Source organism: Ctenocephalides felis, unplaced genomic scaffold (genome assembly GCF_003426905.1).
Source record: "Ctenocephalides felis isolate EL2017-DRISC unplaced genomic scaffold, ASM342690v1 CF-g0.4_SCAFFOLD_00845, whole genome shotgun sequence".
In the NCBI taxonomy this organism is placed as follows: Eukaryota; Metazoa; Arthropoda; class Insecta; order Siphonaptera; family Pulicidae; genus Ctenocephalides; species Ctenocephalides felis.
In genome coordinates, this window is record NW_020536999.1 from 12,377,001 (window position 1) to 12,402,318 (window position 25,318).

General features: G+C 28.8%; 7 protein-coding genes across 10 annotated transcripts in view; 3 read left to right on the forward strand and 4 right to left on the reverse strand.

Moving 5' to 3' along the window:
• LOC113377958 (SPARC-related modular calcium-binding protein 1-like) overlaps nucleotides 1-1,884 on the reverse strand; it is a 116,996-nt gene extending 115,112 nt beyond the window's left edge. The window contains exon 1 of the mRNA XM_026618430.1: nucleotides 1,717-1,884. The gene's annotated coding sequence lies outside the window, so the exon portion shown is untranslated. The remainder of the gene's footprint in view (nucleotides 1-1,716) is intronic.
• Nucleotides 1,885-2,793: 909 nt separating this feature from the next.
• On the reverse strand, nucleotides 2,794-7,420 carry LOC113376467 (disks large-associated protein 5). The gene is made up of 10 exons (XM_026616395.1): nucleotides 7,250-7,420; nucleotides 6,399-7,177; nucleotides 6,093-6,235; nucleotides 5,975-6,023; nucleotides 5,715-5,895; nucleotides 3,705-3,969; nucleotides 3,472-3,637; nucleotides 3,276-3,391; nucleotides 2,991-3,207; nucleotides 2,794-2,928 (listed from the first exon to the last, which is right to left on the reverse strand). Coding segments are annotated over exons 1-10 (1,995 nt in total). The 5' UTR covers nucleotides 7,252-7,420; the 3' UTR covers nucleotides 2,794-2,851.
• A 3,249-nt stretch (nucleotides 7,421-10,669) lies between these two features.
• Nucleotides 10,670-11,735, forward strand: LOC113363333 (exosome complex component RRP46). Its single transcript, XM_026605827.1, has one exon. It carries the CDS (start codon nucleotides 10,900-10,902, stop codon nucleotides 11,575-11,577), a length of 678 nt encoding a protein of 225 aa, XP_026461612.1. The 5' UTR covers nucleotides 10,670-10,899; the 3' UTR covers nucleotides 11,578-11,735.
• A 610-nt stretch (nucleotides 11,736-12,345) lies between these two features.
• Nucleotides 12,346-17,874, reverse strand: LOC113363567 (flap endonuclease GEN-like). Its single transcript, XM_026606056.1, has 9 exons — nucleotides 17,648-17,874; nucleotides 17,252-17,555; nucleotides 16,964-17,108; nucleotides 16,752-16,887; nucleotides 14,793-14,957; nucleotides 14,562-14,724; nucleotides 14,351-14,495; nucleotides 12,923-13,009; nucleotides 12,346-12,863 (listed from the first exon to the last, which is right to left on the reverse strand). Exons 1-9 carry the CDS (start codon nucleotides 17,803-17,805, stop codon nucleotides 12,772-12,774), a joined length of 1,395 nt encoding a protein of 464 aa, XP_026461841.1. The 5' UTR covers nucleotides 17,806-17,874; the 3' UTR covers nucleotides 12,346-12,771.
• Nucleotides 17,875-18,474: 600 nt separating this feature from the next.
• On the forward strand, nucleotides 18,475-19,517 carry LOC113363568 (haloacid dehalogenase-like hydrolase domain-containing protein 2). The gene is made up of 4 exons (XM_026606057.1): nucleotides 18,475-18,569; nucleotides 18,653-18,955; nucleotides 19,050-19,266; nucleotides 19,328-19,517. Exons 1-4 carry the CDS (start codon nucleotides 18,475-18,477, stop codon nucleotides 19,493-19,495), a joined length of 783 nt encoding a protein of 260 aa, XP_026461842.1. The 3' UTR covers nucleotides 19,496-19,517.
• A 502-nt stretch (nucleotides 19,518-20,019) lies between these two features.
• LOC113363569 (general transcription factor IIH subunit 3-like) lies at nucleotides 20,020-25,203 on the reverse strand. Of its 2 annotated transcripts, XM_026606058.1 has the most exons (8): nucleotides 25,112-25,203; nucleotides 23,814-24,023; nucleotides 21,146-21,326; nucleotides 20,844-21,039; nucleotides 20,509-20,769; nucleotides 20,308-20,443; nucleotides 20,205-20,241; nucleotides 20,020-20,128 (listed from the first exon to the last, which is right to left on the reverse strand). In XM_026606058.1, exons 2-8 carry the CDS (start codon nucleotides 23,827-23,829, stop codon nucleotides 20,071-20,073), a joined length of 885 nt encoding a protein of 294 aa, XP_026461843.1. In that variant the 5' UTR covers nucleotides 23,830-24,023; nucleotides 25,112-25,203; the 3' UTR covers nucleotides 20,020-20,070. The 2 variants fall into 2 exon arrangements, with proteins under 2 accessions (XP_026461843.1, XP_026461844.1); XM_026606059.1 differs by lacking the exons at nucleotides 23,814-24,023; nucleotides 25,112-25,203 and adding an exon at nucleotides 21,397-21,491.
• Nucleotides 21,596-22,949, forward strand: LOC113363570 (THO complex subunit 7 homolog). 3 transcript variants are annotated; one of them, XM_026606061.1, is made up of 4 exons: nucleotides 21,596-21,746; nucleotides 22,032-22,199; nucleotides 22,304-22,564; nucleotides 22,651-22,949. In XM_026606061.1, the coding sequence occupies exons 2-4, from the start codon at nucleotides 22,069-22,071 to the stop codon at nucleotides 22,901-22,903; spliced, it is 645 nt and encodes a 214-aa protein (XP_026461846.1). In that variant the 5' UTR covers nucleotides 21,596-21,746; nucleotides 22,032-22,068; the 3' UTR covers nucleotides 22,904-22,949. The 3 variants fall into 3 exon arrangements, with proteins under 3 accessions (XP_026461846.1, XP_026461848.1, XP_026461847.1); XM_026606063.1 differs by lacking the exon at nucleotides 21,596-21,746 and adding an exon at nucleotides 21,803-21,914; XM_026606062.1 differs by lacking the exon at nucleotides 21,596-21,746 and adding an exon at nucleotides 21,857-21,957.
• Nucleotides 25,204-25,318: the final 115 nt, after the last annotated feature.

Below are 25,318 nucleotides of genomic sequence, written 5' to 3' on the forward strand. Positions count from 1 at the left end.
TAGGATAAGCAAATTCTAAGTACGTTTCACTTTTTGTAATTTTTCATTTTTCACTCAATTATTAAACATAGAGTTTTTATATTTTTAACTTCCCGTAGGGTAAGTTATTGTAATCGTCCAAAAATCGAAATTGAAAATTTTTACATTTTTCCACGTTTTGAAGGTTTCTGAACATTTTGGCATACCTCAGAAAAAAATGATGTGTGTGTATATGTATGTATGGATACAATTTTTCGACTACGTTTTCGGGCGCACGGATCAACTGATTTGAATGGTTTAAAAAACATTCGATCCCTATTGAGAGAGAGATATGCTGATTCGTTTTTGGCAAAAGCAGGTCCAGCCGTTACGGAGATACGGAACAAAGAGTGCAGAAAATACAAATCGAATTTTTGAGAGAACGGAGTATCCTATTTGAATGATCAAAAAACATTCGATTTGTAACGACTAGGAGAGGGAGGTGATTAGTTTTTGGCAAAGACAGGTCCCGCCATTTCGAAGATACAGAGCTATATGTGAGATTTGCATGATCTAAAAAACTTTTTGCTTGTATTGTTCTGACAAAACAATTGCTTTTGAGGATAAAAATATATTACATATTTTTTTATTTTCCATAAAATATTTTTGTAATTTTGGATTAAAAATTCAAAAAATTACCCAGGCTAAGCACAGTCTAAGCGCCACTCTGGTACAAATGTTTACCCAAGTGCGTTTAGACTGTTTTGGAGCACTTTTTCAATTTTGTGAGTTTTCATTGAAAAATGTAAAAATGCCGCCACCGAGCACAGTATAAGTGAAAATGTCGCACAGAATTATTTGCAAATGCGTTTAGACTGTGACTATAAGGAGCACTTTTTCAATTTTGTGTAAATAACTACTTTTTTGAAATTGAATTCGAAATGAAATGACGATTGTTAATGTTCTGGAGATAAATTGATTTATGATTTACATTTGATTTGCTTAGATATAACAAGATAGCAAAAATAATGAAAGTTACACTATTTGTAATAATATATTTGGAAACGTTTTAAATTTCTCGAATATTTCACTACGGTACGGGAAGTTCCAGCAATTTGCCTTAAGGCACGATGCCATACACCACTAGTTAATTTTTGTTTCCACCGAATAATTTTTTAAGTAAAACTTTGAAGTAACATCTTTAGGCGCGACTAGGGTGTAAATCCGTACAAATGCAACGGAAGTGCGTTACGACAGATAAGATAAGATAAGAGTCGAGTGCCAAAGATTCGTCATTCGCTGTCGATGATATCATTTCTATACGGGTCGATTGTGATTGGCCGTCGCGTATGTGAACAGAAATCTGTCGTTGTATGCATACCGGCATCAACGTTGTATGCGTTCCGATATCAACAAGCAAGTCGGCATAGATAAATATGTAAAGTTGCATCGTAGTACAAATCTCAACTAAAACTAGGTCTGAGTGGCATTTTGCTGCATAAACTATCAAAAAGATATCAATAATATATTAATTTGTAAGCATATCTAGTTACCATAGAGCCATAATACTAATATATGAAACCCATGAAACCTATAATTTTTGAAAAGGTTCAGTTACCGGCTCCGATTTGTAAATAATAGTAACAAATGTTTATATGTAATTAATATACATGGTAATTTTCATTGTAAGACTAGCAAAAAATTACTTTAAAATATTAATAAACAAAATTGTTAATGTCATTTGTATAAAACACTTACCTAATGTATACATTGAACTGTCAAATGAAGAACACTTTTTGCAAACCGTAATAATAAAATTGACTCAAAATCACCTTTGATAAAAATCATTTTTCTAACAGCACAATTGATTATTAGATTAATAAATAAATATTATAGAATATTTCACATTTTATAAAGGATATTTTACAAATTACGAGCTCACATGTTTTAATTGTGGTTATCCTAGACATTATAATAATGTGGTGGTTATCGCACAGAAGTGAAGTAAGCGGAAGTAAGCTGACTTACTATACCAATGGTGCTAAAACGGTTATATGAAGGATATTTAAACTTTCAAATACAAAATTTGTAATTTTGTTTAATTGAATGACTTAACTAATAAATTTAATTATTATAATCATTTAATTAATTTATATTGAACTAAACAATAAAACTTATAATTGGTGTGCTGCAAATTTTTGTACTATATCTAATTTGCATTAAAATAAAAACACAATATGAAATTAATTTACATTAAAATCAGATATCACTTTTTTGTATAAACAAAACTTCACTCAATTTATTCATTTAAATATTAACAATGCTCAATATACACAAGGCAGGGTGAAACAAAACCAACCAAAAATCAATCCTGATCGAGAAATAGACCGTAGAAATGCTGCTGCCATAATTTCTTAGCTGACATTAATTGTTTAAACTGGCATTCTCACAGAATCCCGCAAATGGTAGTTTTTCATTGTTTTAATATAAATTTTAATTAATACAATTTAACTTTACTTCCAAGAGATTTATTCATAAAAAAAATCTTATTTGTTTCATAATACCACTAAATGATTTTGCATCACAAAATGACTACTTATAGTACTAAAAAACATTCATACAATTAATTTATAACAATTTTAATAAGGAACAAAATTACAAAAAACTTATTAAATACTGAATTAATGTAAGTATTATTAAAACTCACTTAAAAACTCTTAATATATTTGAGTGTTACTCATAAAAACCTAAAATTAAAATTACTAACATATTGCAAAGGCAATATAATAATATAAAACTCAGCTATAAATAGCATATATAAATATTAAAGCTATATAAAACAACACATACAATTGCATATAAAAATAATTTCTAAAAAATTACTCCATTATGTTTAAGTTAAAATTCCACGTTTTGTCAGCCTCCTTGATGGCTGATTGGGAGTGCTGGTATTGGAAATCATTTCACCCCCTAAAAATTATAAAACGATTTTATAAAAAATCGCACAATTCAAAACATATTTAATAAAGTACCTTCAGGTGAGTCCCAAGATATAAGATCTATACTTGGCCTAATTTTTTTCGAGCTATTATGAAGGGGGCGTATATTTTCAGTGGGCAATGTGGAATCAAAATCAATAATTTCATTACAATCTGATCGCCTAAATAAAACAGATTTTGATGAATTTAATGATTTGTTGTGTGCAGAATTTTTCAATATGCCCTTTCCTGCTGAAGCACTCTGATTCAACTGAAAGATTTAATGAAGATTATATTATTAATTTATACAGCATGCTTATACTGCAACAATATACTTACATAAGACGCAGATGTATTGAGGCGTTCCGTATTCGCTTTCAGTACTTTGGATAACATACTTTTGTTTGCTGGTCTTACTTGAGGAGACTTTTTGGCTGGGAGCTTTTTCCGAGCAGCTGAAAATGTATACAAATTTAATATATAAAATTGGTTAAATAGACACATTTTAAATAATAAGCTTGTATAAAAAAGCTACCTTTTATATGATCTCTCAATTTGGAAGATGTTTGTGGAAGTTTTTTTACAGGTAGTTCTTTTTTCTTGATAACTTTAGTTTTAATTTCCCTTGGAGTTAATACATGTTCCCAGTTATTGTTCTTCAATTTTTCTAATCGATCAAATCTTTTATTTATATTATTCACCTATATTAAAAAGTTAAAGTTCAGTTTATATCAAACATCACTAGCTATATGTACTTTACTAGCTCACCTGTATGAAGATCATGTCCCAAAAAGCATTTAGATCACTCGCTAATATTTTTTGGCCATCTTTACCATTTGCATCATTACTAAAATCATTTATCAGCTCTCGAAATTGCTCAAATTTATTTGTGGTTAGTAATTTTGTTTGGCCCAATGCCACATCAATGTGATCACAAGCTTCTTCTGTTAAATTTGATTCGTTTTCAGTTTTGTATTGATGCCAGGAATCGTGGATTTTCATGAGTCTGGATGTTTCATTCTTAACAACATCTCTGAGTAAATAATATGGATTAGAACATATTAAAATATATATATATATATATATATATATATATATATATATATCTTATACATAAAATTCTTCTGTAATGATGTATGAAAGGATAATCCTCCCAAACAATTATTCGGATTTTGATAAATCTTTCTGAAGTTTGTTAAGGGATTTTTTTAGGATGTATGTGATTATAAAAATATAGTAATATTGTAGAAATAATTGGAAAAAATTGACAAAAAAACGAAATGTCATTGTTTAACATTGGAAATATTTGAGACATTGTTTGGCATTGAAAGCAAATGAAAACTGTAATCTGCCAAAAATTTCCATTTACTTATGAGCTTAGACAATATTAAAATATGTATAATGCATTCATGATTATAAATAAGAAAAATGAAACGTCTAAATTATTATTGCCATAAAGCAGCTGAGTTGTGCCACAAATTAAAATAATATAAAATGCAGCATATGTATGGCAGATTGAATGATACACATATGAACTGGATTTGACAAATTAATTCACTTAATTCACATTTTCTATAATATAATTTGAGAAATATATAATTTCTTAGCATCTTTTACTAATCTTTGCACAATATTTTTAAAATACGCTAAAATTTCACATTAAAACAACAAATGGGAAAGTAAAAATGAGCACATACAATTCGGCCCTTACGATATCAATGAGGTGAAGTTTCAGATTCAATTTTGGATATCTTAAATAATAAAAAATCAAATTAATTTAATCCAACATGAACTACCAGTGTTACATTTATTAATAAATCGCTCAATAGAATAAATTGCATAAAATGTCCAAAATAAGTAAATAAAATGTTTTAAAAGCCAATTATTAATTAATGGTAATAATTTTAATAATAACTATTAAAAAAAACAGGTAAAATAATAGGGGAAGGGCGCTAAAAAAATGGCAAGAGGGCACATAGAACCCCAGGAGCGTCCCTGGTAATAATGTGTTAAATTATTACTAAGAAAAATGTAATTTATATATGATTACGAAACACCAGTTAAAATATGATACGAGATTATAAAAATTATAAGCATAGGAGCAATTATTTTTGGTGGAAAAATCCAAGGTAATATTGTACTTTTACCGCGGATACTGTATATTAATTTTTTCTGAATTTGTTATGCCGTTTAAAGGACTTCAATTTCCAATATAGTGCAGGAATTGAGACTCTTTCATCAATAATTTTATTTAAAGCAGTTCTACATTTAACTTTGTTTATATTGATGTACATGCAATTATTATTTTTAGGTAAATGGTAAATATTAGTATAGGATATTAAAAAAATGCATACGTGGGTACAGGACAACATCTGTCGGATCATCTAGTATATATATATATATATATATATATATATATATATATATATATATATATATATATATATATATATATGTGGGGATAAAGCAGGCTGGTCATTTTTGTAAAAAAACAATTGTACTTGTCATGTATATTTTTCATATCGAAATATTTTTATAGTCAATAAATTTGATATATTTTTATATGTTGGGAGTTTATAATTTAATATATTATAATCATTACAACTCCCACATATATATATAAAATATATGTATATATATATATATATATATATAAAATATAAAATATAAAATATATATATATATATATATATATATATATATATTCTGCATTACCATAACAGAATTTGTCAAGAATCATCATTTAATAATCCTTTTATAAGTATAAGGATAATTCACCTGTAATATTTAGCTTGTGCGGAACGATGATCAGGGCTGTCATTTTCAGCATAAGGAAGCACTGAACTTCTTCGTAGTTTCTCATTTTTCATACTTTGCTTACCACGAGAAACAGTGACAAAAGGGCTTACATACACAGGTGCTTCTTCCCGTTTATTCTCCGGTGTTTTGGATTCTACGGCTAAATCAACAATAATAAAATTTATATATAAATGACATTTATACTAGTTGAACATAAACATTTCTTATCTCATACATACGTTCAATTTCTGCAATCTCCACAGTTTCAGCTTTTAACTGGCTTGAATTCTGAAATATTTGAACATACAGAACTATAACATTATAAATAAAATAAGATTTTTTAAAAGGAACACTTACTTGATTGCCATTATCACAATTTAATTTCCTTCTTGATCTCAGCACTCGATTTGAAGGAGTAATTAAGAGTGAGCTATTATGCTCATTAACAATGCGTATTCGAGTCGGAGTAGAATGTTGTACAATATTTTTTTGTGGTGTTTCTGAAATGACCATAATGAAAATTAATTATTGAAGTGTTTCAAAAATTAACAAAAATATTGAACAAATTCACATGGCCTACTAAATAATAAATCCAAAATATTGTAAATTAATCAGAATTGTTTTATATGAAAACTATAAAGGTCAATTTGTTTATGTTCATACCTTGCTTTATAAGTGAAGTTCTGACTTTAGCCTTATGAGAGCAAATATCATTTTCATTTAATCTTGATTTTGTTTTAGTTTGCAAAGCATTTAACTTATTTTGACTTATTTTGGGTGATATGTTTTTGCTTAGCCTAGCTTTATTGGGTGCTGTATTATTACTTGCTTTAGTCAGGCTGGAAACATTTCTATTATCTAACTTGCTCTTTGTAGCGGTGTTGATTTTAGGTAGAGGGTTACTTGTTTTATTCAAGTTATTAGAATTGCATCCAGCTTTAAAAGCATTCATGTTTAATTTGGTTTTCATTTTATCAGCAAGTGCTGCTGATTTTCTGTTCGCAGTACTCAATAAAGCTGTATCTTTACATTTTATCGTTTTTTCTGCCTCAATAGGTTTGCGAGCATTAGAACTTAGTGTAGCTTTGGCGTTTACACTGGTTTTATTTATAGGTCTTAAAGGATTTATAGTTCTCGTACTAGCAACACCAGCCGGTTTGAAAGCAGGCCTGGATTTCATTTTTTTCTCTTGTTCTATTTTTCTTTGCTCATCTTTCTCTTTTTTCCAAATTTTGTACCTTTCACCCCAAGGCAATTTTTTCGGCTTAATATTTTCTGTCTCACTAACGTTTGGGGATTGCTGGGGTATTTTTCTGTTACTCGCAAAAGCTTTTGCCCGCCGATCTCGAAGTTTGCTTACGTTTTCTTTGCGTCTATCAGACGCTTCAGTTCCGGCTAATGTATTTTGTTTGTATTTGGAACGCAAATCTAAATTTTTTGACCTAAAAATAGTATATTATTATGATTTCAAGCAATTAGTACAACGAAAGCTTCAGTAACGGTTTCTTACTCACATTGCTTGTATTCTTCTGTATATTTAAATAGCACAGATTTTAATCAAAATGACCCAAAAATTCGTTAACTTTTTAATACTTTTCTTTTTTACAAATTTAATTTATTCACTGTGATTATCTGTTATTAGATAATCTTTCAACTTCAACGATCTCCAACGCTCCTCAACGAATGACAAGACCAAGCAGAGCAACAAGCAAGCAACGCAATCAAGGCCATAGAGTACAAGAAAAATATCGAGGGATGGAAATAAATTTTGGAACGCTATTCGCTATGTGCGTGACTGCAGCGCCCATGCAGCGCCGTAATAAATATGAACTAATGGCGGCTATCAGTGTGTGGTTTTCATGGGTTTTATATGTTTGTTAAAGAAAAAGATATTAAATAGTTGTTATAAATAATAATAAACAAGATACAGTAATAATGTGAACGCCGAATGTTTATTGAAATTATTAAATTTACTTCAACGTACTTAAAGCATAATTAAGCATAATGATTAATTAAATAAAGAAATGCATGCAAGAAAACATTTTTAAAGTTAAGTGCCTCAAAGCTTATGTCATAATCTCGGAATAGTTCTTAATAAAAACAATATAATAATGATAAAAATATTTTAACAATAGAATAAGTAAATAATAAATAAATTTACTCATTTTTTTATTATTTTTGGTCAAACTAAAGACTTACAATAGACATTATTATAAAGACATAAATTGATTCCATCACCCATCAAATAAAATTGCAGGAAAAAAAACTACACTAACTTTTCGAGGATTGTAAATTGAAGGAAATATTGTTGGCAAGCAGATAAGACTCAATACCTCGTCCGATTTTTTTCTTCTAATGAAATGTTTATTGCATATGCGATAATAGGGCTTGGGAACTTACGGCGGTGATCCATCAACACTACAAATATATATTTTGCATTATTTCAGCATTGTATTAATTAAACTGTTTGCAAAATAAACATTTTAGCGCTATGTGATAACTTTTATTTTTCTTTTAATCATAAAATTACAATTATTATATAATAAAATGTAATTAATATATAGATAATAGTTATACATAATCAATATACAATATATAAATATATATTTTTCATTATTTCAACCTTGTATTAATTACATTGTTTGCAAAACAATTTTTTCTAGTAAGCATTAAACAACAATAATATAACAATTTATTGACTTATAATTTTTCTTTTTGCTAAACATAACAATTTTACAACTATTCATAATACTCCGAATTGCATTTTTATAACAATAAGGTTATAATACTTACTTTATTCTTCTAACCGCAGCGATCCACTTTTCTCGTTGATTTTCTTTCCACTTAGCTGTAGAAAATGTATTGGCTATGTGCGAAGGCATGGAAGGGGAAGTCAAATCGACCGAAGCGTTCGTAGTGGCTAACTTGGAGCACTAAAAGGGGCTATTATAAACAAAATTTTAAACAAAAACACATAAAATATTTATTTATTTCAAATTTAAATAAGATAATTAAAAATGAACCACCATGTCTGTTGTGTAGTGGGTTGTAGAAATACCAGCAGAAAAAGTGACTGCAAATTCTATACATTTTCTATAGCTAAGTGGAAAGAAAATCAACGGGAAAAGTGGATCGCAGCGGTTAGAAGAATAAAGTAAGTATCATAACCTTATTGTTATAAAAATACAATTTGGAGTATTATGAATAGTTGTAAAATTGTTATGTTTAGAAAAAGAAAAATTATAAGTCAATAAATTGTTGTATTATCAAAATTTAATGCTTACTAAAAAAATGTTTTGTAAAACAATGTAATTAATACAAGCCTGAAATAATGAAAAATACATATTTATATTGGCTATGTGCGAAGGCATGGAAGGGGAAGTCAAATCGACCGAAGCGTTCGTAGTGGCTAACTTGGAGCACTAAAAGGGGCTATTATAAACAAAATTTTAAACAAAAACACATAAAATATTTATTTATTTCAAATTTAAATAAGATAATTAAAAATGAACCACCATGTCTGTTGTGTAGTGGGTTGTAGAAATACCAGCAGAAAAAGTGACTGCAAATTCTATACATTTTCTATAGCTAAGTGGAAAGAAAATCAACGGGAAAAGTGGATCGCAGCGGTTAGAAGAATAAAGTAAGTATCATAACCTTATTGTTATAAAAATACAATTTGGAGTATTATGAATAGTTGTAAAATTGTTATGTTTAGAAAAAGAAAAATTATAAGTCAATAAATTGTTGTATTATCAAAATTAATGCTTACTAAAAAAATGTTTTGTAAACAATGTAATTAATACAAGCCTGAAATAATGAAAAATACATATTTATATATTGTATATTGATTATGTATACTATTATCTATATATTAATACATTTTTATTATATAATAATTGTAATTTTATGGATTAAAAGAAAAATAAAAGTTATCACATAGCGGAAAAAATGTTTATTTTGCAAACAGTTTAATTAATACAATGCTGAATGAAATAATGCCAAATATATATTTGTAGTGTTGATGGATCACCGTGGGTTCCCAAGCCCTATGATCGCATTTGCAATGAATCGGTCGAGGTATTGAGTCTACCTACTTGTCAATGGTCTTGTCTTATAATATGTCTAAATTATTATGTCTTTATAATAGTGTCTAAGTCTTTAGTTTGACCAAAAAATGAGTAAATTAGTTTATCATTTACTTATTCTATGATAAAATACTATTATCATTATTATATTGTTTTTATTAAGAACTATTCCGAGATTATGACATAAGCTTTGAGGCACTAACCTTAAAATTATTTACTGCATTTCTTTATTTAATTAATCATTATGCTTAACTATGTTTAAGTACGTTGAAGTAAATTTAATAATTTCAATAAACATTCAGCGTTCACATTATTACTGTATCTTGTTATTATATTTATAGCATTATTTAATATCTTTTTTCTTTAACAAACATGTAAAACCCATGAAAACCACACACTGATACCCCCAATTAGTTCATATTTATTACGGCGCTGCATGAGCGCTGCAGTCACGCTCGGAGCGAATAGAATTTGCAGTCCCTTTTTCTGCTAATATTTCTACAACCTACTATACAACAGCTTTGGTGGCTCATTTTTAAATATCCTATTTAAATTTGAAATAAACAAATATTTTATGAGTTTTTATTTAAAATTTATGTTATAATAATAATACTACTTTACCCAACCTACTTTAAAGCTCAAAGTAGCCACTACGAACGCTTCGGTCGATTTGACTTCCCCTTCCATGCCTTCGCACATAGCCTATAGCGCCACTTACGGTAGGTTACTGAAACATATTAATAGTAATTTATTAATTTTTAAATGGATGAATATAATAGTCCTAGACAATATAATAATAGATAATAGTCATATGTTTTACTTTATTACCGAGTGCATTTTCCTATTATTTGATTTAGATGTAAATTAAAAACTAATTTGTACCGGAGTCTAAAATCTATTCATTGACTTGTAAGTAGTAGTCATAGCTTGTAATTCCAGTACAAACTACGGGGCGCTATGGCGCTACGCATTTAAATTTGCAAACGACTTTTGAGGTTATGAATATGATATGCTATCGCATGTTCATATAGTTTGTCTGAAATATATTGTGTGTATATTGAAATCATCCATTGAAAATGGATGATTGTGATGTAAATCTTCAAGAAGCGACTACAATAAGCCATTTGAGACCTTTAAGGTGTGAATTGAGCCTATTATCCCGTTCCGATGGTTCTTCAATTTTAACTCAGGGCCAAACAGCGGTAATGGTCTCTCTTTACGGACCAGTTGAGGTCAGATTGCAAAATTTATTAATACATAAAGCATCTATAGAAGTCAAGTTCATTCCAAAGTCAGGAATTTCAGGAGTAGCCGACAGGCTCAAAGAAAAAGTTATTCAAAATACAGTAGAGACTGCCTTGATGTCAACATTATACCCTCGCAGTGCTGTGAACATTAATATTTTAGAAATGCAAGACTCAGGTGGCCTTTTGTCATGTGCGGTAAATGCATCTTGCTTGGCTCTTTTAAATAGTGGAGTACAAATGAAGTTCTTAATAGCGGCAGTGCATTGCATTGTAAACAAAAACAATGAAATAGTTATTGATCCACACGACAGGCTGATCGTGAACAATTGTAATGCGAGTTTTGTGTTTGTGTTCGATAATATAGACAGAAAATTAATAACATCTTACACAACAGGAAAATATAATGAGGAACAATACATGGAGTGCTTACAACAGTGTAAAGAAGCGTCTTTAGAGATTTTTAAATTTTATCGAGACATAATAAAAAAAAGTGCTTTAATAATCTGAAATTATGTTTTATGAAACTTATATTAAATAACACATGTTTTTACCTTAAACCATTTCCATTAGAACTTTGTATAGTTTTGGCATTTACATTACTTTTATATTTTTTACATATTGGTAAATTAGTAATTTCAATTCTTAAGTCGCTATCAAGTATTTTGATTTGTATTAATATTTGTTTTACTCCTCTTATTTAGGCTAACATTTTTATTATCTAACATGCCTATGCTCTTTGTAGGATAAGTATTGGTGTTCATCTAAGGTAGAGGTTTATTACTCAATTTATTCATTCAATCATTAGAACTAATACCAGCTTTAAATGCATTCATGTTTAATTTGTTTTTCATTCTATCAGCAACTTTACCTGCCAATTTCTTGTTTGCAGTAATTAATAAAGCTGTATTTTTACATTTTATCGTTTTATCTGCTTCAGTAGGTTTCTGTGTATCATCACATAAAATAGAAGTGAGTAATGTTGTCAAGTGACAAAAGAGAAATTCCATCTATTTATCTTGCTTTTGCATATTAGTAAATTAGTAAATTTAATCCTTAAGTCACTATCATGTATTTTGATTTTAATAAATGCAAACTCAGATATCAAAACAAAACATGTGAATGTTATACTTTCAGTTAAAACTTTTATTACCCACTTAATAAAATATCATTAACTGGATAATAGGTTATATATTAAAAACTATTGCTAAAATTCTATTTATCTATAATAAAATTCAATAAATTAATTTCATTTGTCAAGAGTTCATGTATCACTATGCAGCATATACTTTGGTCAAATTATCAAAAGTCTTCTCAAACTCATCATGCAAAATATTCTGATCGAAAAAGAAGTTACTTGAATCATTGTGTTGAGCCTCCAGCTTTGTATCTTTTATTTCATACTCTAGTTCAATGGGTTTAGAAAGTATCCCTGGTCGAGATATAATATCTTCAACAACATCAGATAAATTTAATTCTTCATCATCCTCACATGCTATTTGCGAAAGAAGTCCTGATAAATTACTTTTTGTTTCTGGTGTGTACGATTTGGTATGAACTTTCTTCTGGACTTTAAAGAATTGTTTTATGCTTGAACCTTGTGCATTATTTATTTTATCCACACGAGTTCTCTTTTCTCCTTTTGTTGCTTTAACTGCAGTAGGTTTTTTAGATTTCTTTTTTACATTTTTCAAATTTGTAGCCTCATTGAAAGCTGTTACTAGTTCTGGGTATTTTGTTTTTAACTAACTCTTCAGGTTCCACAGTTACCCAAGGTGAAAGACCTTTATTTACTTCTACAAATGCAACAATTGTTAAATGAATAATATTAATAAATGCAATAAATGTAAATTACCTATATAATTCAAGAACTGGTCTTCGGGAATAAGACCAGTGTAAGTGCCCTTTACATCCTCCCATATAATTTCAAAGCTTGCTGTACCTAAAACATTACAGGAATGCAATGTTAAATATTCAAATAATTTAATTAACATGTGTATATATATATATATATATATATATATATATATCTTATATATGAAATTCTTCTGTAATTATGTATGAAAATATACTCCTCCTAAACGATTATTCGGATTTTGATAAATCTTTCTGAAGTTTGTTAAGGGAATTTTTTAGGATTGTTTGGATTAAAGAAATATAGTTAGATTGTAGAAATAAATGGAAAAAATGATAAAAAACCGCTTGACATTGGAAACAAATGAAGACTGTCATTTGCCAAACATTTCCATTCACTTATAGACAATATTAGAATGTAATATATTCATGATTATGAATAAGAAAAATGTAATGTCTACATTATTATTGCCTAAAAGCTGCTGAGATGTGCCATAAATTAAAATGATATCAGATACAGTATATGGTTTGGCAGATGAACATTCACTTAAAATATGAACTTAAGTAATAAGGTACAGTAGGCCCTCGCTTTACACGGCACTCTGGGTATACGGTTCCCATACTACACGGAGCTAAAAATCCGACATCCCTCCGACTACACGGACTTCTTATTACGCGGTATTTGGTCAACAGCCCATAACTTCGTTGTTCAAAAGGGTATTGATGTAAATTTTGTTATCGACTTTTATCTTTTAGATATGCCTGATTGTATAATAGCCGCCTAAGAACACGTTTGAGCTGACTACTGCGTCGCGCCAATTTTTGAATAAGGTGTCAATGTCCTACACGTCATTTCGTCCGTATTTCTCCTACTTCAAGTTGTATTTCTTGGTCTCCATACAACGCGATAAAAATGGTGCGATTTGTACCAACTCTGAGTCTCTCATAACACGGTTCCCATACTGCACTATGTAAGGTTCCATACAACGCACTACGAATTAGCCTGAATTGTATGTTAAATACGAGTTTCTTACAGCACGGTTCCTATACTGCACGGTACGCACTTGCCGCGTAAAGCGAGGGTTTACTGTATATCAAATTAATATTAAGAAAAATGTAATTTAGATATTATTACTGAATATGAAAACTGTTTTTCATAATCTCACCTTTCACCTGAGATATGAAAATAATGTATATATAAATAAATAAAAAAAAATTAATATATAGTACAGGATTATAAAAATTATGGGCAACATTATTGAAGCAATTATTTTGAGTGAAAAAATCCAAGCTGATATTGTACCTTTACCGCGTATACAATATATTAATTCTTTCTGAATTCGTTATACCGTTTAAAAGACTCCAATTTCCAATATGTATATCTTATATATATATATATATATATATATATATATATATTTCTATTTACCTTTCACTTTTCTCCTTTTGTGGATCACCTTTGGTTTTAATGTGCAATTGCTACTTTCGGTTTTCAAATGCCACCTTGTCAGCAAAGGTAGAAACTTTTGAAATGAATAAATTTCATCCCATTCTAATACATTAGACATAATACTCTATAAAAATTAAATACCATATTAACAAATTAAATAATTTTATTACAAAAAGCACAAAATACTCACAACAAATTCATGCAGCACAGGCATGCTCCAAGACAAATTAAGATGCGGTTTATCAGAAGGCTTTGTTAAAAACTCATTTATTATTTCTTCATCAGGAAATTTGGGATTGACAATAGCTTTTTTGCGAATTGATAACTCATTCTTCAGAAGTATGTTTTTTCCTCTGATATTAAAAATGAATTTCAATAACAAATGATTTCATTTAGCAATAGATTATTCTATAAACAATACCTATACTCTGTTACATTGCACCCCAAAAATGTTGAACACGAACTGCAGCCGGATTTTAAGTGTTTTCTGAGATTACCCAAATGACCGCATTGGTTGCATATTCTTTTATCTGCCACTTTTGCTTCCAAGATACCGAATTCATCATTGTCGCGCCATGAACGCATTCTAAATTGTAATATGTATAATATACTTATTATATATATGCATTCTGAATAAAGTTGCAGAATAGATGAAAGGTTATCATATACCAGTACCATTTCTGCTTGGCTATGAATTAATATTCACATGCAAAAAATAAATATTTTTATATACTATTAGCTATCTGTGGGGCGCATAGCATAGTGCCTTAAGGCAAATTGCTGGAACTTCCCATACCGTAATTAAACATTCGTAGAATAAAATTAATCAGTCAACAAAAATGTCTATGAATAAATATTATAAAAACTAGAATTTTCATTAGTTGTTCCTTGTAGACAAAATGTTAAAACCTATTAGATTAGAAGACGTTGTTTATATGTTTGAATGAAATATATATAAACAAAATCTAATTAAGCGGACTTATTGTTACCATGAACATATTTTATTTCAAATGCATCGATTTTTCGTTCGCGAAATATATGCGCTGAGTTAACAATTGTAAATAGTTCATGTAGTATCAACTACACAAACATAAAAAGTTAAATATGGATTCTTCGGATACAAAATACAGAAAAATACATCATAATATAATGATCATATGACCCATTTGTCAAGATGAAAATGAAAGAAATTTTTAGTAAGCTTATGCTAAAGTTATTTCCTTCAACTTCATGTAATGCTTGACTTATAGACCTAAGTCTGTTTTTACACGGTCTTTTTGTACACGGTTTTGATATAACACGGTTTGAAAATTGAATATTTTTAATTTTTTTACATGATTTTATTCCATTTAGCACGATTTGAAATTTTATGTACTTAAATTTTTTTCATCAAATTTAATTTTTGCAAAGTATGTTCATATCACAAAAAAGTATTTATGAAAGAAAAAAGTCTGAAACCATCGATAGTATCGATAGTTTGCGAACACTAGCTTAAAGATTTAAGTGAATTCCCCTTTAGCGGGTACAAACAATTTTTACTGGTCAAAGCAAATGTGAATAGCACTAATTTAGGGGAATTATTACCCATTTTTGTATAAGATCAATGTCTTTTTTTACACATTTTTTTTTTTTACACGGCTTCTTCTGGAACCAATCTCCGTGTAAAAACAGACTTAGGTGTATTTATTTTTTTATTTATTTAATGCCCCTGGCAATATTTTAAGGTTTATTAACGTTTTCATACCATTTATTCTTTAGTAAGCAATGAAATTTTAGGTGAATTATGTTTAAATGAACTTACCACTTGCAACCATTTGGAATGAAATTATAAATTTTTCAAAGCGTCGAGATAATAATTTTCTCACCTATTTATAGCATTATATTTGAAACAATCTCTGGTATTTTTGGTCCATTATTAATGAGAATGCCCAATGTCATTACTTTTGCTTCAGAATTAAAAATATCATAAGAATTTACTAGAAGTACAAATCCATTTTGATGTATGAAATATTTCTTAATTTTTAAAAGTTCTTTAAGAATAGCATTGATTATTTATTGATCAATAATTGATACTGATCAACTGTATCAATAATACGGGGCCCCCAATCTACCAAGATAAAACTATAACTTTAAATTTTTGTCACAATTTTGAATAATTATAATAATAATGTATGTAAAGTTTCATCAAATTCGCTAAATCCGTTTTTAAAAAAATGCAATTTCAAAAAAATTCACAAATAGAAAATGATAAAAACATATTCTTTTAATTTCATGCATTTTTTGTATTTTATGAAAAATCTTTACTTTAGGAGGGCCCCCAAAAAAATTTGATACAGAGTGTTGTATGTGCATTTGATAATAATTGGCAACATATAAATACCTGTCCAATATTTTATCATCATCATAAACTTCGATTAATTTCAATGCTGCATCTCTGCCAACACCTCCGACTCCTTCAGGGCAGTAGTCACAACCGCAAAGCAGTGCTAGGCAAATCATGTGATTACGTCCAATTTCTGTAAGCAAAAAATAAAAGTTGCAAACAATTGGTAAAAAACTATTGAGTTCAATATAGTAAATTTAAAATATTACTTTTTACTTCCTGAATTTTTTTCAAATCATAAACATCAACTGATCCACCTTGTGTATTTTGTTGAGATATACAAAAATTTCTATACACACGTGTTGCTCCGTAGCCAAAACAATCAGAGTCTTGACTAATTATTCCATCTACGTACTAAAAAAATAAATGAATAATATATTATCTTTAAAAATATGAACTAAATAAAAAAAAACGCATTTATTTATGTATTTTAACCTTTGAATATAGTTTCAAACACATGGTATATACCTAAAGAATTTAAACTACGCATTTATTACCTTCAACTCATTTAAATAGGCACAAAATGCTTCTGCTTCACCAGGACCAGAAACGCATTTGAGACCTAATGCGTTAAGTAGTTTTTCACATTGCTTTTGCACTGCATTAAACCTAGACCTGTTTCCAGTCTTCTTCTGGCTTTTCTCTTTATTAGTTTCTATATTTCTTGGCTTGGCACCTCGGAATTGAATCTCATTTCTTTTGCTCATGGTATTTGATTTCATTGAGGGTGCTTTCCCTTCTAATACAAATACTGGCACAGCACCGATCATGAGCAAGCAACATGTTCGAAAAAATAAATTACTGTAGAAGAAGACAAGATGATATATAAGTTGACATCTTTGAGTGTAAATTAAATAAAGCATTATCTATTATACAGAGCTATGTAAAACTACCGTATGAACATGTGAGGTTGAACATAGTATTCAACTATATTTTGACTGTCACAAATCCATCCTGATAAGTCAATTGCAACAGTCTTTCCTTCTAATTGATATAGCGGCCTGCGTTCACTAAATGGCTCTAATATGGTCCATAATTCTTTAATCCCCATTTTAAAATCTTTGAAATATTCTGTGTTAAAATAATATTCTCATATAACAAATATTGGTAAAAAATTATTCTGTTGATGTGATAAAAATAACATTTTATATAATATTACTAGCTGCTAGTCAATAATCAATAAACATATTTACATAATTGAAAAATTACATTAAAATATAAATAATAAAATTTTTAATTTCAATTTTATAAAATGAAAACAAACAAGTAGAAGCAGTACGTCAGTTGCAAGAAGAGTGAAGTTAGTTAAATGTAAAAACTAGCGCCACTGCGGTGCCTTTTTAAATCTAATCACCTTGATTGGCGCGTATTTTAAAATACAGATTTTCCAAGTTTTTTTTTCAATTAAATTTAGGTTAAACAAAAAATTTAACACTCAAAAACAGTTTACTCCAGTTTTATCTTTTTTAATATAGTACATACTCAACTTTTTAATAATTTCCATAATTAATGCATCAAATCTAAAACTAATTATAACGTATTTTCTAAACATATTAATGCAGGTACTCATTAAAAAAAACAATACACAATATTCTTATAATATTGCAGCATCCGAATGGAAGAGTTGTTTTTCTTTATTAAAGTACTTTGAAGTCTTAATTGTCAAACTTCGTAACATAACCTTAATTTAGAATAAACAATTAGTAATCAAGATTTGGATATGAATATGAAAATAAAAGCTGCTTTAATAGACCTTAGTGGAACTTTGCATATAGGCAATTCCATAATTCCCAACAGTATTAATGCATTAAACGAGTAAGCTCAACATTTTCCCTAGCAGCATTTATTCATCACCAATTAAATTATATATAGAATTCTGTTCTTACTTATCTGTTTAGATTACAAAGTTCTGGATGTCTAGTAAGATTTGTAACAAATACTACCAAAGAAAGCTCCAAAGCTCTTCATGGCAGATTACAAAAACTGGGATTTCCGATCAAAAAGGAAGAAATCTTCACAACATTAACTGCGGCTAATAATATAATAACAGATAGAAAATTAAAACCATTAATGCTTGTTGCTGAAGAGGCCCTTGAAGATTTTACCTGCAATGAAAATCAAAATTCAGAAGAATTTGATTCTGTCGTGATCGGTTTAGCGCCATCAGAATTGCACTATGAAAAATTAAATGCAGCGTTTAGGTAATAATAGATATATATATATATATATATATATATATATATATAATTCACAAATAACATTTATAGTTAGTCATATAGACTAATATATATGCAGAATATTAACAAAAGGCGGACAGCTTATAGCCCTTAATACAGGAAAATACTATATGAGAGAAGATGGGTTAGCTATCGGAGCAGGGTTTTTTGTAAAAGGTTTAGAATACTCAGCACAAACTAAAGCTGAAGTTGTTGGAAAACCAAATGCTTCATTTTTTAAATCTGCTGTTCTCGGACACAATGTTACATGTGAAGAAACAGTTATGATTGGCGATGTAAGCTATTATTTATAATATTTTACAATTATATATTGAAAATGATTTATAAAATGTGCAGGATGTTACTGATGACATTGAAGGAGCTCTCAAAATAGGCATGAAGGCTGTACTAGTGAAAACTGGGAAATATAGGCCTGATGACGAATTAAAAATTTTGCCACTGAAACCAACTGCTGTTGTTGATTCTTTTCCAGAAGCTGTAAAATTTATCCAAAGTCTACTATAATGAAGTGATGTAGTTTATTTAAATGAAGGTCAACAATATTTTATTTTGATTGATGTAATATTTTGTCTATGAATTTAGATTTTAAAATTATTTAAAACATGTCTATCAATGTTTCAAGGTATAGTAAATTGTTATTATAAAATTAAATAGAAGCTTTGTAGCATGATTTTAATAATTTATATGTTTAAAACATATGTTAATATAGTGAAAATATTACAGCAATATTTTATAAATTATATATAATAGTTCAATCAGCTAAAATATTTTTCACAATAGCAATAGCAAGAGTGCAGTGTTAAAAAAAAAGTTATTTAATGTTAAAAAATATCAAACTTTGCAGAATATCTGTAAAATTTTGATCCAAAGTATATATTTTGGAAAATAAATTATAAAATCAAAGCATTTATTATCTTTCATATCAACAACTATATCATTTAGCAATTATGAAAAATTCTATTGTTGCTAACTTTTGTGTAAATATTAATTAATAATTCAGTAACAATTACTTTCAAGTTTTTTAAACATTTATAACAAAAATTACATTCCTTTACTCACATATCATATATTATCTTCAATTATTTCTTCTTTTTCTTAGGTTTTCCTCCAATAGGTGCGGGAATCTTGAAGACGGTTCTGCAATAAACAAATTTTTATACTCAAAAGTTTATATAATTAATTGACAATATTTAAAATGTATTTATATACTCACTGGCAAGTTGTGCATATTGGACTGAATTTGCAGAAAACTAAAAACAAAAAATTCATTTAAAAAAATCTCATAAAGAATGCAATTCAAAATCAAATCAACATACTTGAAAGGCACACGGAGCACACAAAACCTATATCTATCAACTCCCTATGACAGAAGCATGCCGCACGATAATCAATTTTAACAGGTGGAGGTAGAACTAACTTACATCTCACAGGCTGTTCAGGTAAGAATACCCACTGCAACATATAAATCCAATATTATTATATGAAAATTACAATATTTGTTAAATATAATGCTGTACCAAAAGATACTGCAGAAGTCCTTCGTAATGAGTTTGTGGTAAAGTTAAATATTGGCCTCCTGTAATGTCAGTACCTTGCTGCAACAAACTTAATGTAGTCGTACTGTCTAATGAACATACATCTAATATAACATTTAATTTATGGGCTGTGAAAAATACATTCATGTAGGTCATGTACTGAGATGCTAGGTAATGACTACTTCCAGTTATGATTAATATTCTTGAGTTCATCCGAGTGCCGGGGACTAGTGATCTTTGAACCTATACAAATTATATAAACATAATATATCGAATTTATAACATTAAGTATACATTTATTAAAATTTTTTGTTTACCCGAGCAATATAGCATAAGGCCATGGACATAGCACCAGCCAATAGGGATTCTTGAGAATGATTACTTGTTTTTTCATTCAAAAGTATTTCAGCAAGCTTTTGCTTAACAGTTTTCTCAACCATTGTAAAAACTTCATATTGACCATCGACTTGCCTGATATCTAGCTGATTTCTCGGATTTGGAAATAAAAATTCCCTAAAAATGTTCTAAATTCTTAAGATTTTACAAGGGAAAAAATAAATTCAAGTAGATGTTTTGGTTATCATATTGAAACATATAAAGAGATTTTTATTATCCTTACGTTGATGTTGAATGGCAAGCTAATACAGCTAATTTGTTCTGAGCCTTTTGCATAAGATGTGCATTTCCAAATGCAATTGTAGATTCTACACATTGTGTCCACATCTGCGGACATTTTTTAAATATGCCTTGGGACGGATTTGTGTCGAGTATAATTGTTAGTAAGCTTATATCTTTACTTTCTGAAAAATAGAATTAATTATACAACATATACCAACAAATTGGGAATAAAACTATAAAAAATTAAAACACCTTGACTCATGCTTAATGTAAAATATTATGTATAATAACCATGAACTTTAATTGTTGAACAAAATCTTTTTAATAAAGTTCTTTTTGACATTTGTTCCGAAATTCAAAATTATATGAAGACGAAGTGGAGTGAAGTTAGCATTACGATTTGACATTTGACAGTTGACAAAATGGTTATATCTTTTTGTTCTTAATCTTTGCTTAACATAAAATAAATATAACCTTATTTTATGAATGACTTTTATTGAGAAAAATAAAACGAATGCTCGATATATTTACAATATTTGTCACAGTTGTTTGTAGAAAAAAATGAAACAGGCCAACAATAGCTTTTATGCTTTGTGAATAAGGTTGGAATTTGTATTATTATTACTTGATACCTTAAATCAATTCTGTCACAATATTAATAATTAATAATTATACAATAAATTATGCATATATTCTTCAAATAATTATTTATACCTGTACAAATAATTAAGTCATTCTTGGCTATAGAATAATTGATCTGGATAATCAATGTAAATACAATAGAATTCTCAGTGGATAATGTTTGATCTGAATGTAAAAGATCTACTAAAGATAAAATTATCTAATGATTATTGCTAATCAGTAATCTTTTATATAAATATTTACAGTTTTAGATTTGTTGAAAATCTTTTAGAGCCATAAATCATGTCAGACGAAGAAGTTATAAGAAGGCGGTTGTTAGTAGATGGTGATGGAACTGGCGATGACAGAAGACTGAATATATTGTTTAAGACAATGCTGAAATGGTGTAACTCTACAGAGGACATGGAAGAAAGGTATCATTTATCTACTCATCTAGATATAGAAACAGGAAAATAATTTTATGAACTTGACCTTTTTAGTTCGAACGTTAATCTTATTTTATTATTATCCTTTCTAGTTATGCTACGCATGACAAAATGCTGGCACTGCTCACACAATGTGAATATGCTGTGACAAAGTCACAATTATCAGCTGAAATGACTGCTTTAGAATTGCGTCAATATGAAACTATGTCAGCTGCTATAGAAAAGGGTGTTATTGATGCTCGATCACATATAGAAAGTAGTAAAGAAGAACTAAGGGTTGCTAAAACTATTAGAAGTAATCGAATGCAATACGATTCCCTGGCTCGAATCATTGCAGAACATCCAGATAGACAGTGAGTAATAATAAAATACTATTTAATGCTGGATATATCAATTTGAAATTCTCAATGACTAAATATATCAATTCTTATTTATTTAGAGCTACTCAAGAACAACTAGATAAGCTCTATTCCGAAATCGATACATTGAATAAAAAATATAAAACCTTTCAAGAAAGGCTTGATGAGAGGAAAAAAGAATTCAATGTATTTGTTACATCTATGCATGAGTTATTGGCAATGCTGGATAGTTCGGATAGTACACCAGACAATGATTTGAGTTTGGAAGGATTTGAAGATGTAATCGATATGGATCGTTATGGTGATATGGATGATTCAAAAATGGATGAATGATCTTTACACATTTATACTTACAAGGAATAAAGTATTCGCCTCTAAACGCCCAACTGTATGTTTTGTCGGTATGTTTATTGTATTATTTTTCAAGAAGATATGCGATGTGTTGAAATTTTGAACATTATTCACGTGTCATTTTTTATACTTCTACTATAATAATAATAATACTTCAAAAATTATTTTTTAGTTTTATTTACTAATATAAACTTAAATTTTTCAATAAAAAATTGACTGTCTTAATGGGGTATTGTAATATTTACATGTAAAAAAATTAATGGAACATGAAAACTGTGGAATTATGTGACAAAATTGAAATCAGATAAATTTAGAGTCATGAACTAGCCTTGTTGACAAATTTATGAAAGATATATATATATATATATATATATATATATATATATATATATATAATAAAGCGGAACCCCGACTTACGAGTGTTACGAGATACGAGCCGCCAAAGGAGCGATTCGTTGCTTCGACATACGAGCAAAATTTGAGATATGAGCTTTGAACAATATAAAATTAATCTTAATGAGTAAAATCTTAAACTTTTCCCCGAAACACCAATATAATTTTACCAATTAAATTACCAATTAAATTCTAAAAAAACCTCTTTAAAATGTTTCAAATTTATCCACGATTTTTCTGTTTTTCGGATATATAATGTACAATTTCAAACACAAAATTTAACTTGATCAATATCTTATCATTTCTGAAAAATTCAAAATATATTTTCCATTTTCCTGTTGGAAGGAAAAATGAGGGAAGCATGTCTTCATCCACATGCAAATATCCGTAGTAAGTATCCTGAAACATTTTAGAAACTGAGCACCACCTCAAATTCAGCTCCATAAAATAAAATATTTACAATAATAGATTATTATGCAGAATAAAAAAATAAATATACCGGAACTACGGGACATTGTTTTGGAAACTTCTGACCAGGTCCATACACTATGTCTAAAATCGGTTTTTTGAGTTTCTCGAAAACTTGAGATGCAAATCCTGGTTCGTTTGATGGTGCCAATGTGTTAACAAATCTACATAAATCTGTACCGAATTTGGGAAATGATTCCTTGAATCTATTGCTGACTAATTGGTAAAACTGACCATACACCTGTAATAGAGTTCAATTATCTACATATATATAAAAATAAGTCGGGTTTTCCTTCCTGACGAAATAACTCCAGAACGCTCCAGAAACCGATTTCGACAAATTTGCATTCTTTGGAATGGTCTCCGCAAGGTTTATAGCTAAGAAAATTATTGGTGCATAGCATCGTGCCCTAATGCAAACTGCTGAATTACGGAACTTCAGGCACCGTAATTAAAAATTGAAGTAATGACATTAGTGAGTATTATCACAATTATACTTGGTTAAGTCAACGAGCAATTCTTGCCGCAAAGAATAATGATGTACACGTACTGAATTTCACCATTCAATCAAAAATTGCTGGCGATTTGGTGACATACCAATGATTCCGACTGGTCTTCCTTTTGACTTCAAACAATTGCAATTTCCAGTTCGCCTTGCGTTCTAAATGACAATTAATAAGTCGCAAGGCCAATCGCTTTAGTGTTTGCGGAATAAATTTCAAATATATTATTTAGAAAATCATTGTTTTTCACATGGGCAGTTATACGTTGCCTGTTCACGAGTTGGAAAACCATCCGCTTTGTTTGTGTTAACGTCAGACCAAAAAACAAAAAATGTGGTTCACCAAAGAGCACTTCAATGAAACGAATAATTTGCGGATTCACTTTCATTTACTTAGAGAAGTTCAACTAAAAAATACTTCATTTTTGTAATCGAAATAAATTCATTACTGTTGTGCAACAAAATCAATTTTTGACTTTTCAAATATAAAACAACAAAAAATGCCTTTATCCTTCTCACGAAACTATCTGGAAACGGAGTTCGTCGGGTTTGCTAGTCCCATTATAATATATTCAAAGACATTTTTAATAAAATTAAATATCGACTAAAACAGCGTTTCAGGAGAACTGAAAATGTACTATTTACTCGATGAAATAAAACTTTTTTCATTTTCGTCAATATCTTATTTTTTATTTCAATTAATGTCGCTCAATATTTTCCTGACTTCATATTTTTTTTGTCGGTTTTTAGCAAATGTTAATCTCACATATGAAATTATTTTTTATATTATTTTTATTTTTATGTCGTATCTATATAAGTATACTTACATAAACTGATTCAATAGATTTAATGACAGTACCATTAATTATCAAAATTGAATAAGTCCGGTTCAGTTTTTTTACCGAAAAATCATTGAATTTGGTGAAATTTTCATCAGCAAATATTGGCTTTGCCGAAAGGAAGTTAAACCTGTAGTTTGTCTGAAAAATAAAAAAAAATACCAGATTATAAATAGAAAAAAAAACAGTAAAACT

What these genes read in the sequence shown, in the direction of transcription:
- LOC113376467 (XM_026616395.1), bottom strand. An exon ending in AACTTCACTTATAAAGCAAG is followed by an intron (nt 6,236 to 6,398) that starts GTATGAACATAA and finishes TGGTCATTTCAG; the next exon opens with AAACACCACAAAAAAATATT. An exon ending in ATCTTGGGACTCACCTGAAG is followed by an intron (nt 2,929 to 2,990) that starts GTACTTTATTAA and finishes TATAATTTTTAG; the next exon opens with GGGGTGAAATGATTTCCAAT.
- LOC113363333 (XM_026605827.1), top strand. Translation starts at nt 10,900, where the DNA reads ATGGATGATTGTGATGTAAATCTTCAAGAAGCGACTACAATAAGCCAT.
- LOC113363567 (XM_026606056.1), bottom strand. Translation starts at nt 17,805, where the DNA reads ATGGGGATTAAAGAATTATGGACCATATTAGAGCCATTTAGTGAACGC. An exon ending in GATGATAAAATATTGGACAG is followed by an intron (nt 14,958 to 16,751) that starts GTATTTATATGT and finishes ATTACAATTTAG; the next exon opens with AATGCGTTCATGGCGCGACA. An exon ending in CAAAAGGAGAAAAGTGAAAG is followed by an intron (nt 13,010 to 14,350) that starts GTAAATAGAAAT and finishes GTAATGTTTTAG; the next exon opens with GTACAGCAAGCTTTGAAATT.
- LOC113363568 (XM_026606057.1), top strand. Translation starts at nt 18,475, where the DNA reads ATGAATATGAAAATAAAAGCTGCTTTAATAGACCTTAGTGGAACTTTG. An exon ending in AGTATTAATGCATTAAACGA is followed by an intron (nt 18,570 to 18,652) that starts GTAAGCTCAACA and finishes TTATCTGTTTAG; the next exon opens with ATTACAAAGTTCTGGATGTC. An exon ending in AAATTAAATGCAGCGTTTAG is followed by an intron (nt 18,956 to 19,049) that starts GTAATAATAGAT and finishes ATATATATGCAG; the next exon opens with AATATTAACAAAAGGCGGAC.
- LOC113363570 (XM_026606061.1), top strand. Translation starts at nt 22,069, where the DNA reads ATGTCAGACGAAGAAGTTATAAGAAGGCGGTTGTTAGTAGATGGTGAT. An exon ending in ACAGAGGACATGGAAGAAAG is followed by an intron (nt 22,200 to 22,303) that starts GTATCATTTATC and finishes TATCCTTTCTAG; the next exon opens with TTATGCTACGCATGACAAAA. An exon ending in GCAGAACATCCAGATAGACA is followed by an intron (nt 22,565 to 22,650) that starts GTGAGTAATAAT and finishes TTATTTATTTAG; the next exon opens with AGCTACTCAAGAACAACTAG.
- LOC113363569 (XM_026606058.1), bottom strand. An exon ending in GCTTGCCATTCAACATCAAC is followed by an intron (nt 21,040 to 21,145) that starts GTAAGGATAATA and finishes GAACATTTTTAG; the next exon opens with GGAATTTTTATTTCCAAATC. An exon ending in GTGCTCCGTGTGCCTTTCAA is followed by an intron (nt 20,242 to 20,307) that starts GTATGTTGATTT and finishes TTTTGTTTTTAG; the next exon opens with TTTTCTGCAAATTCAGTCCA.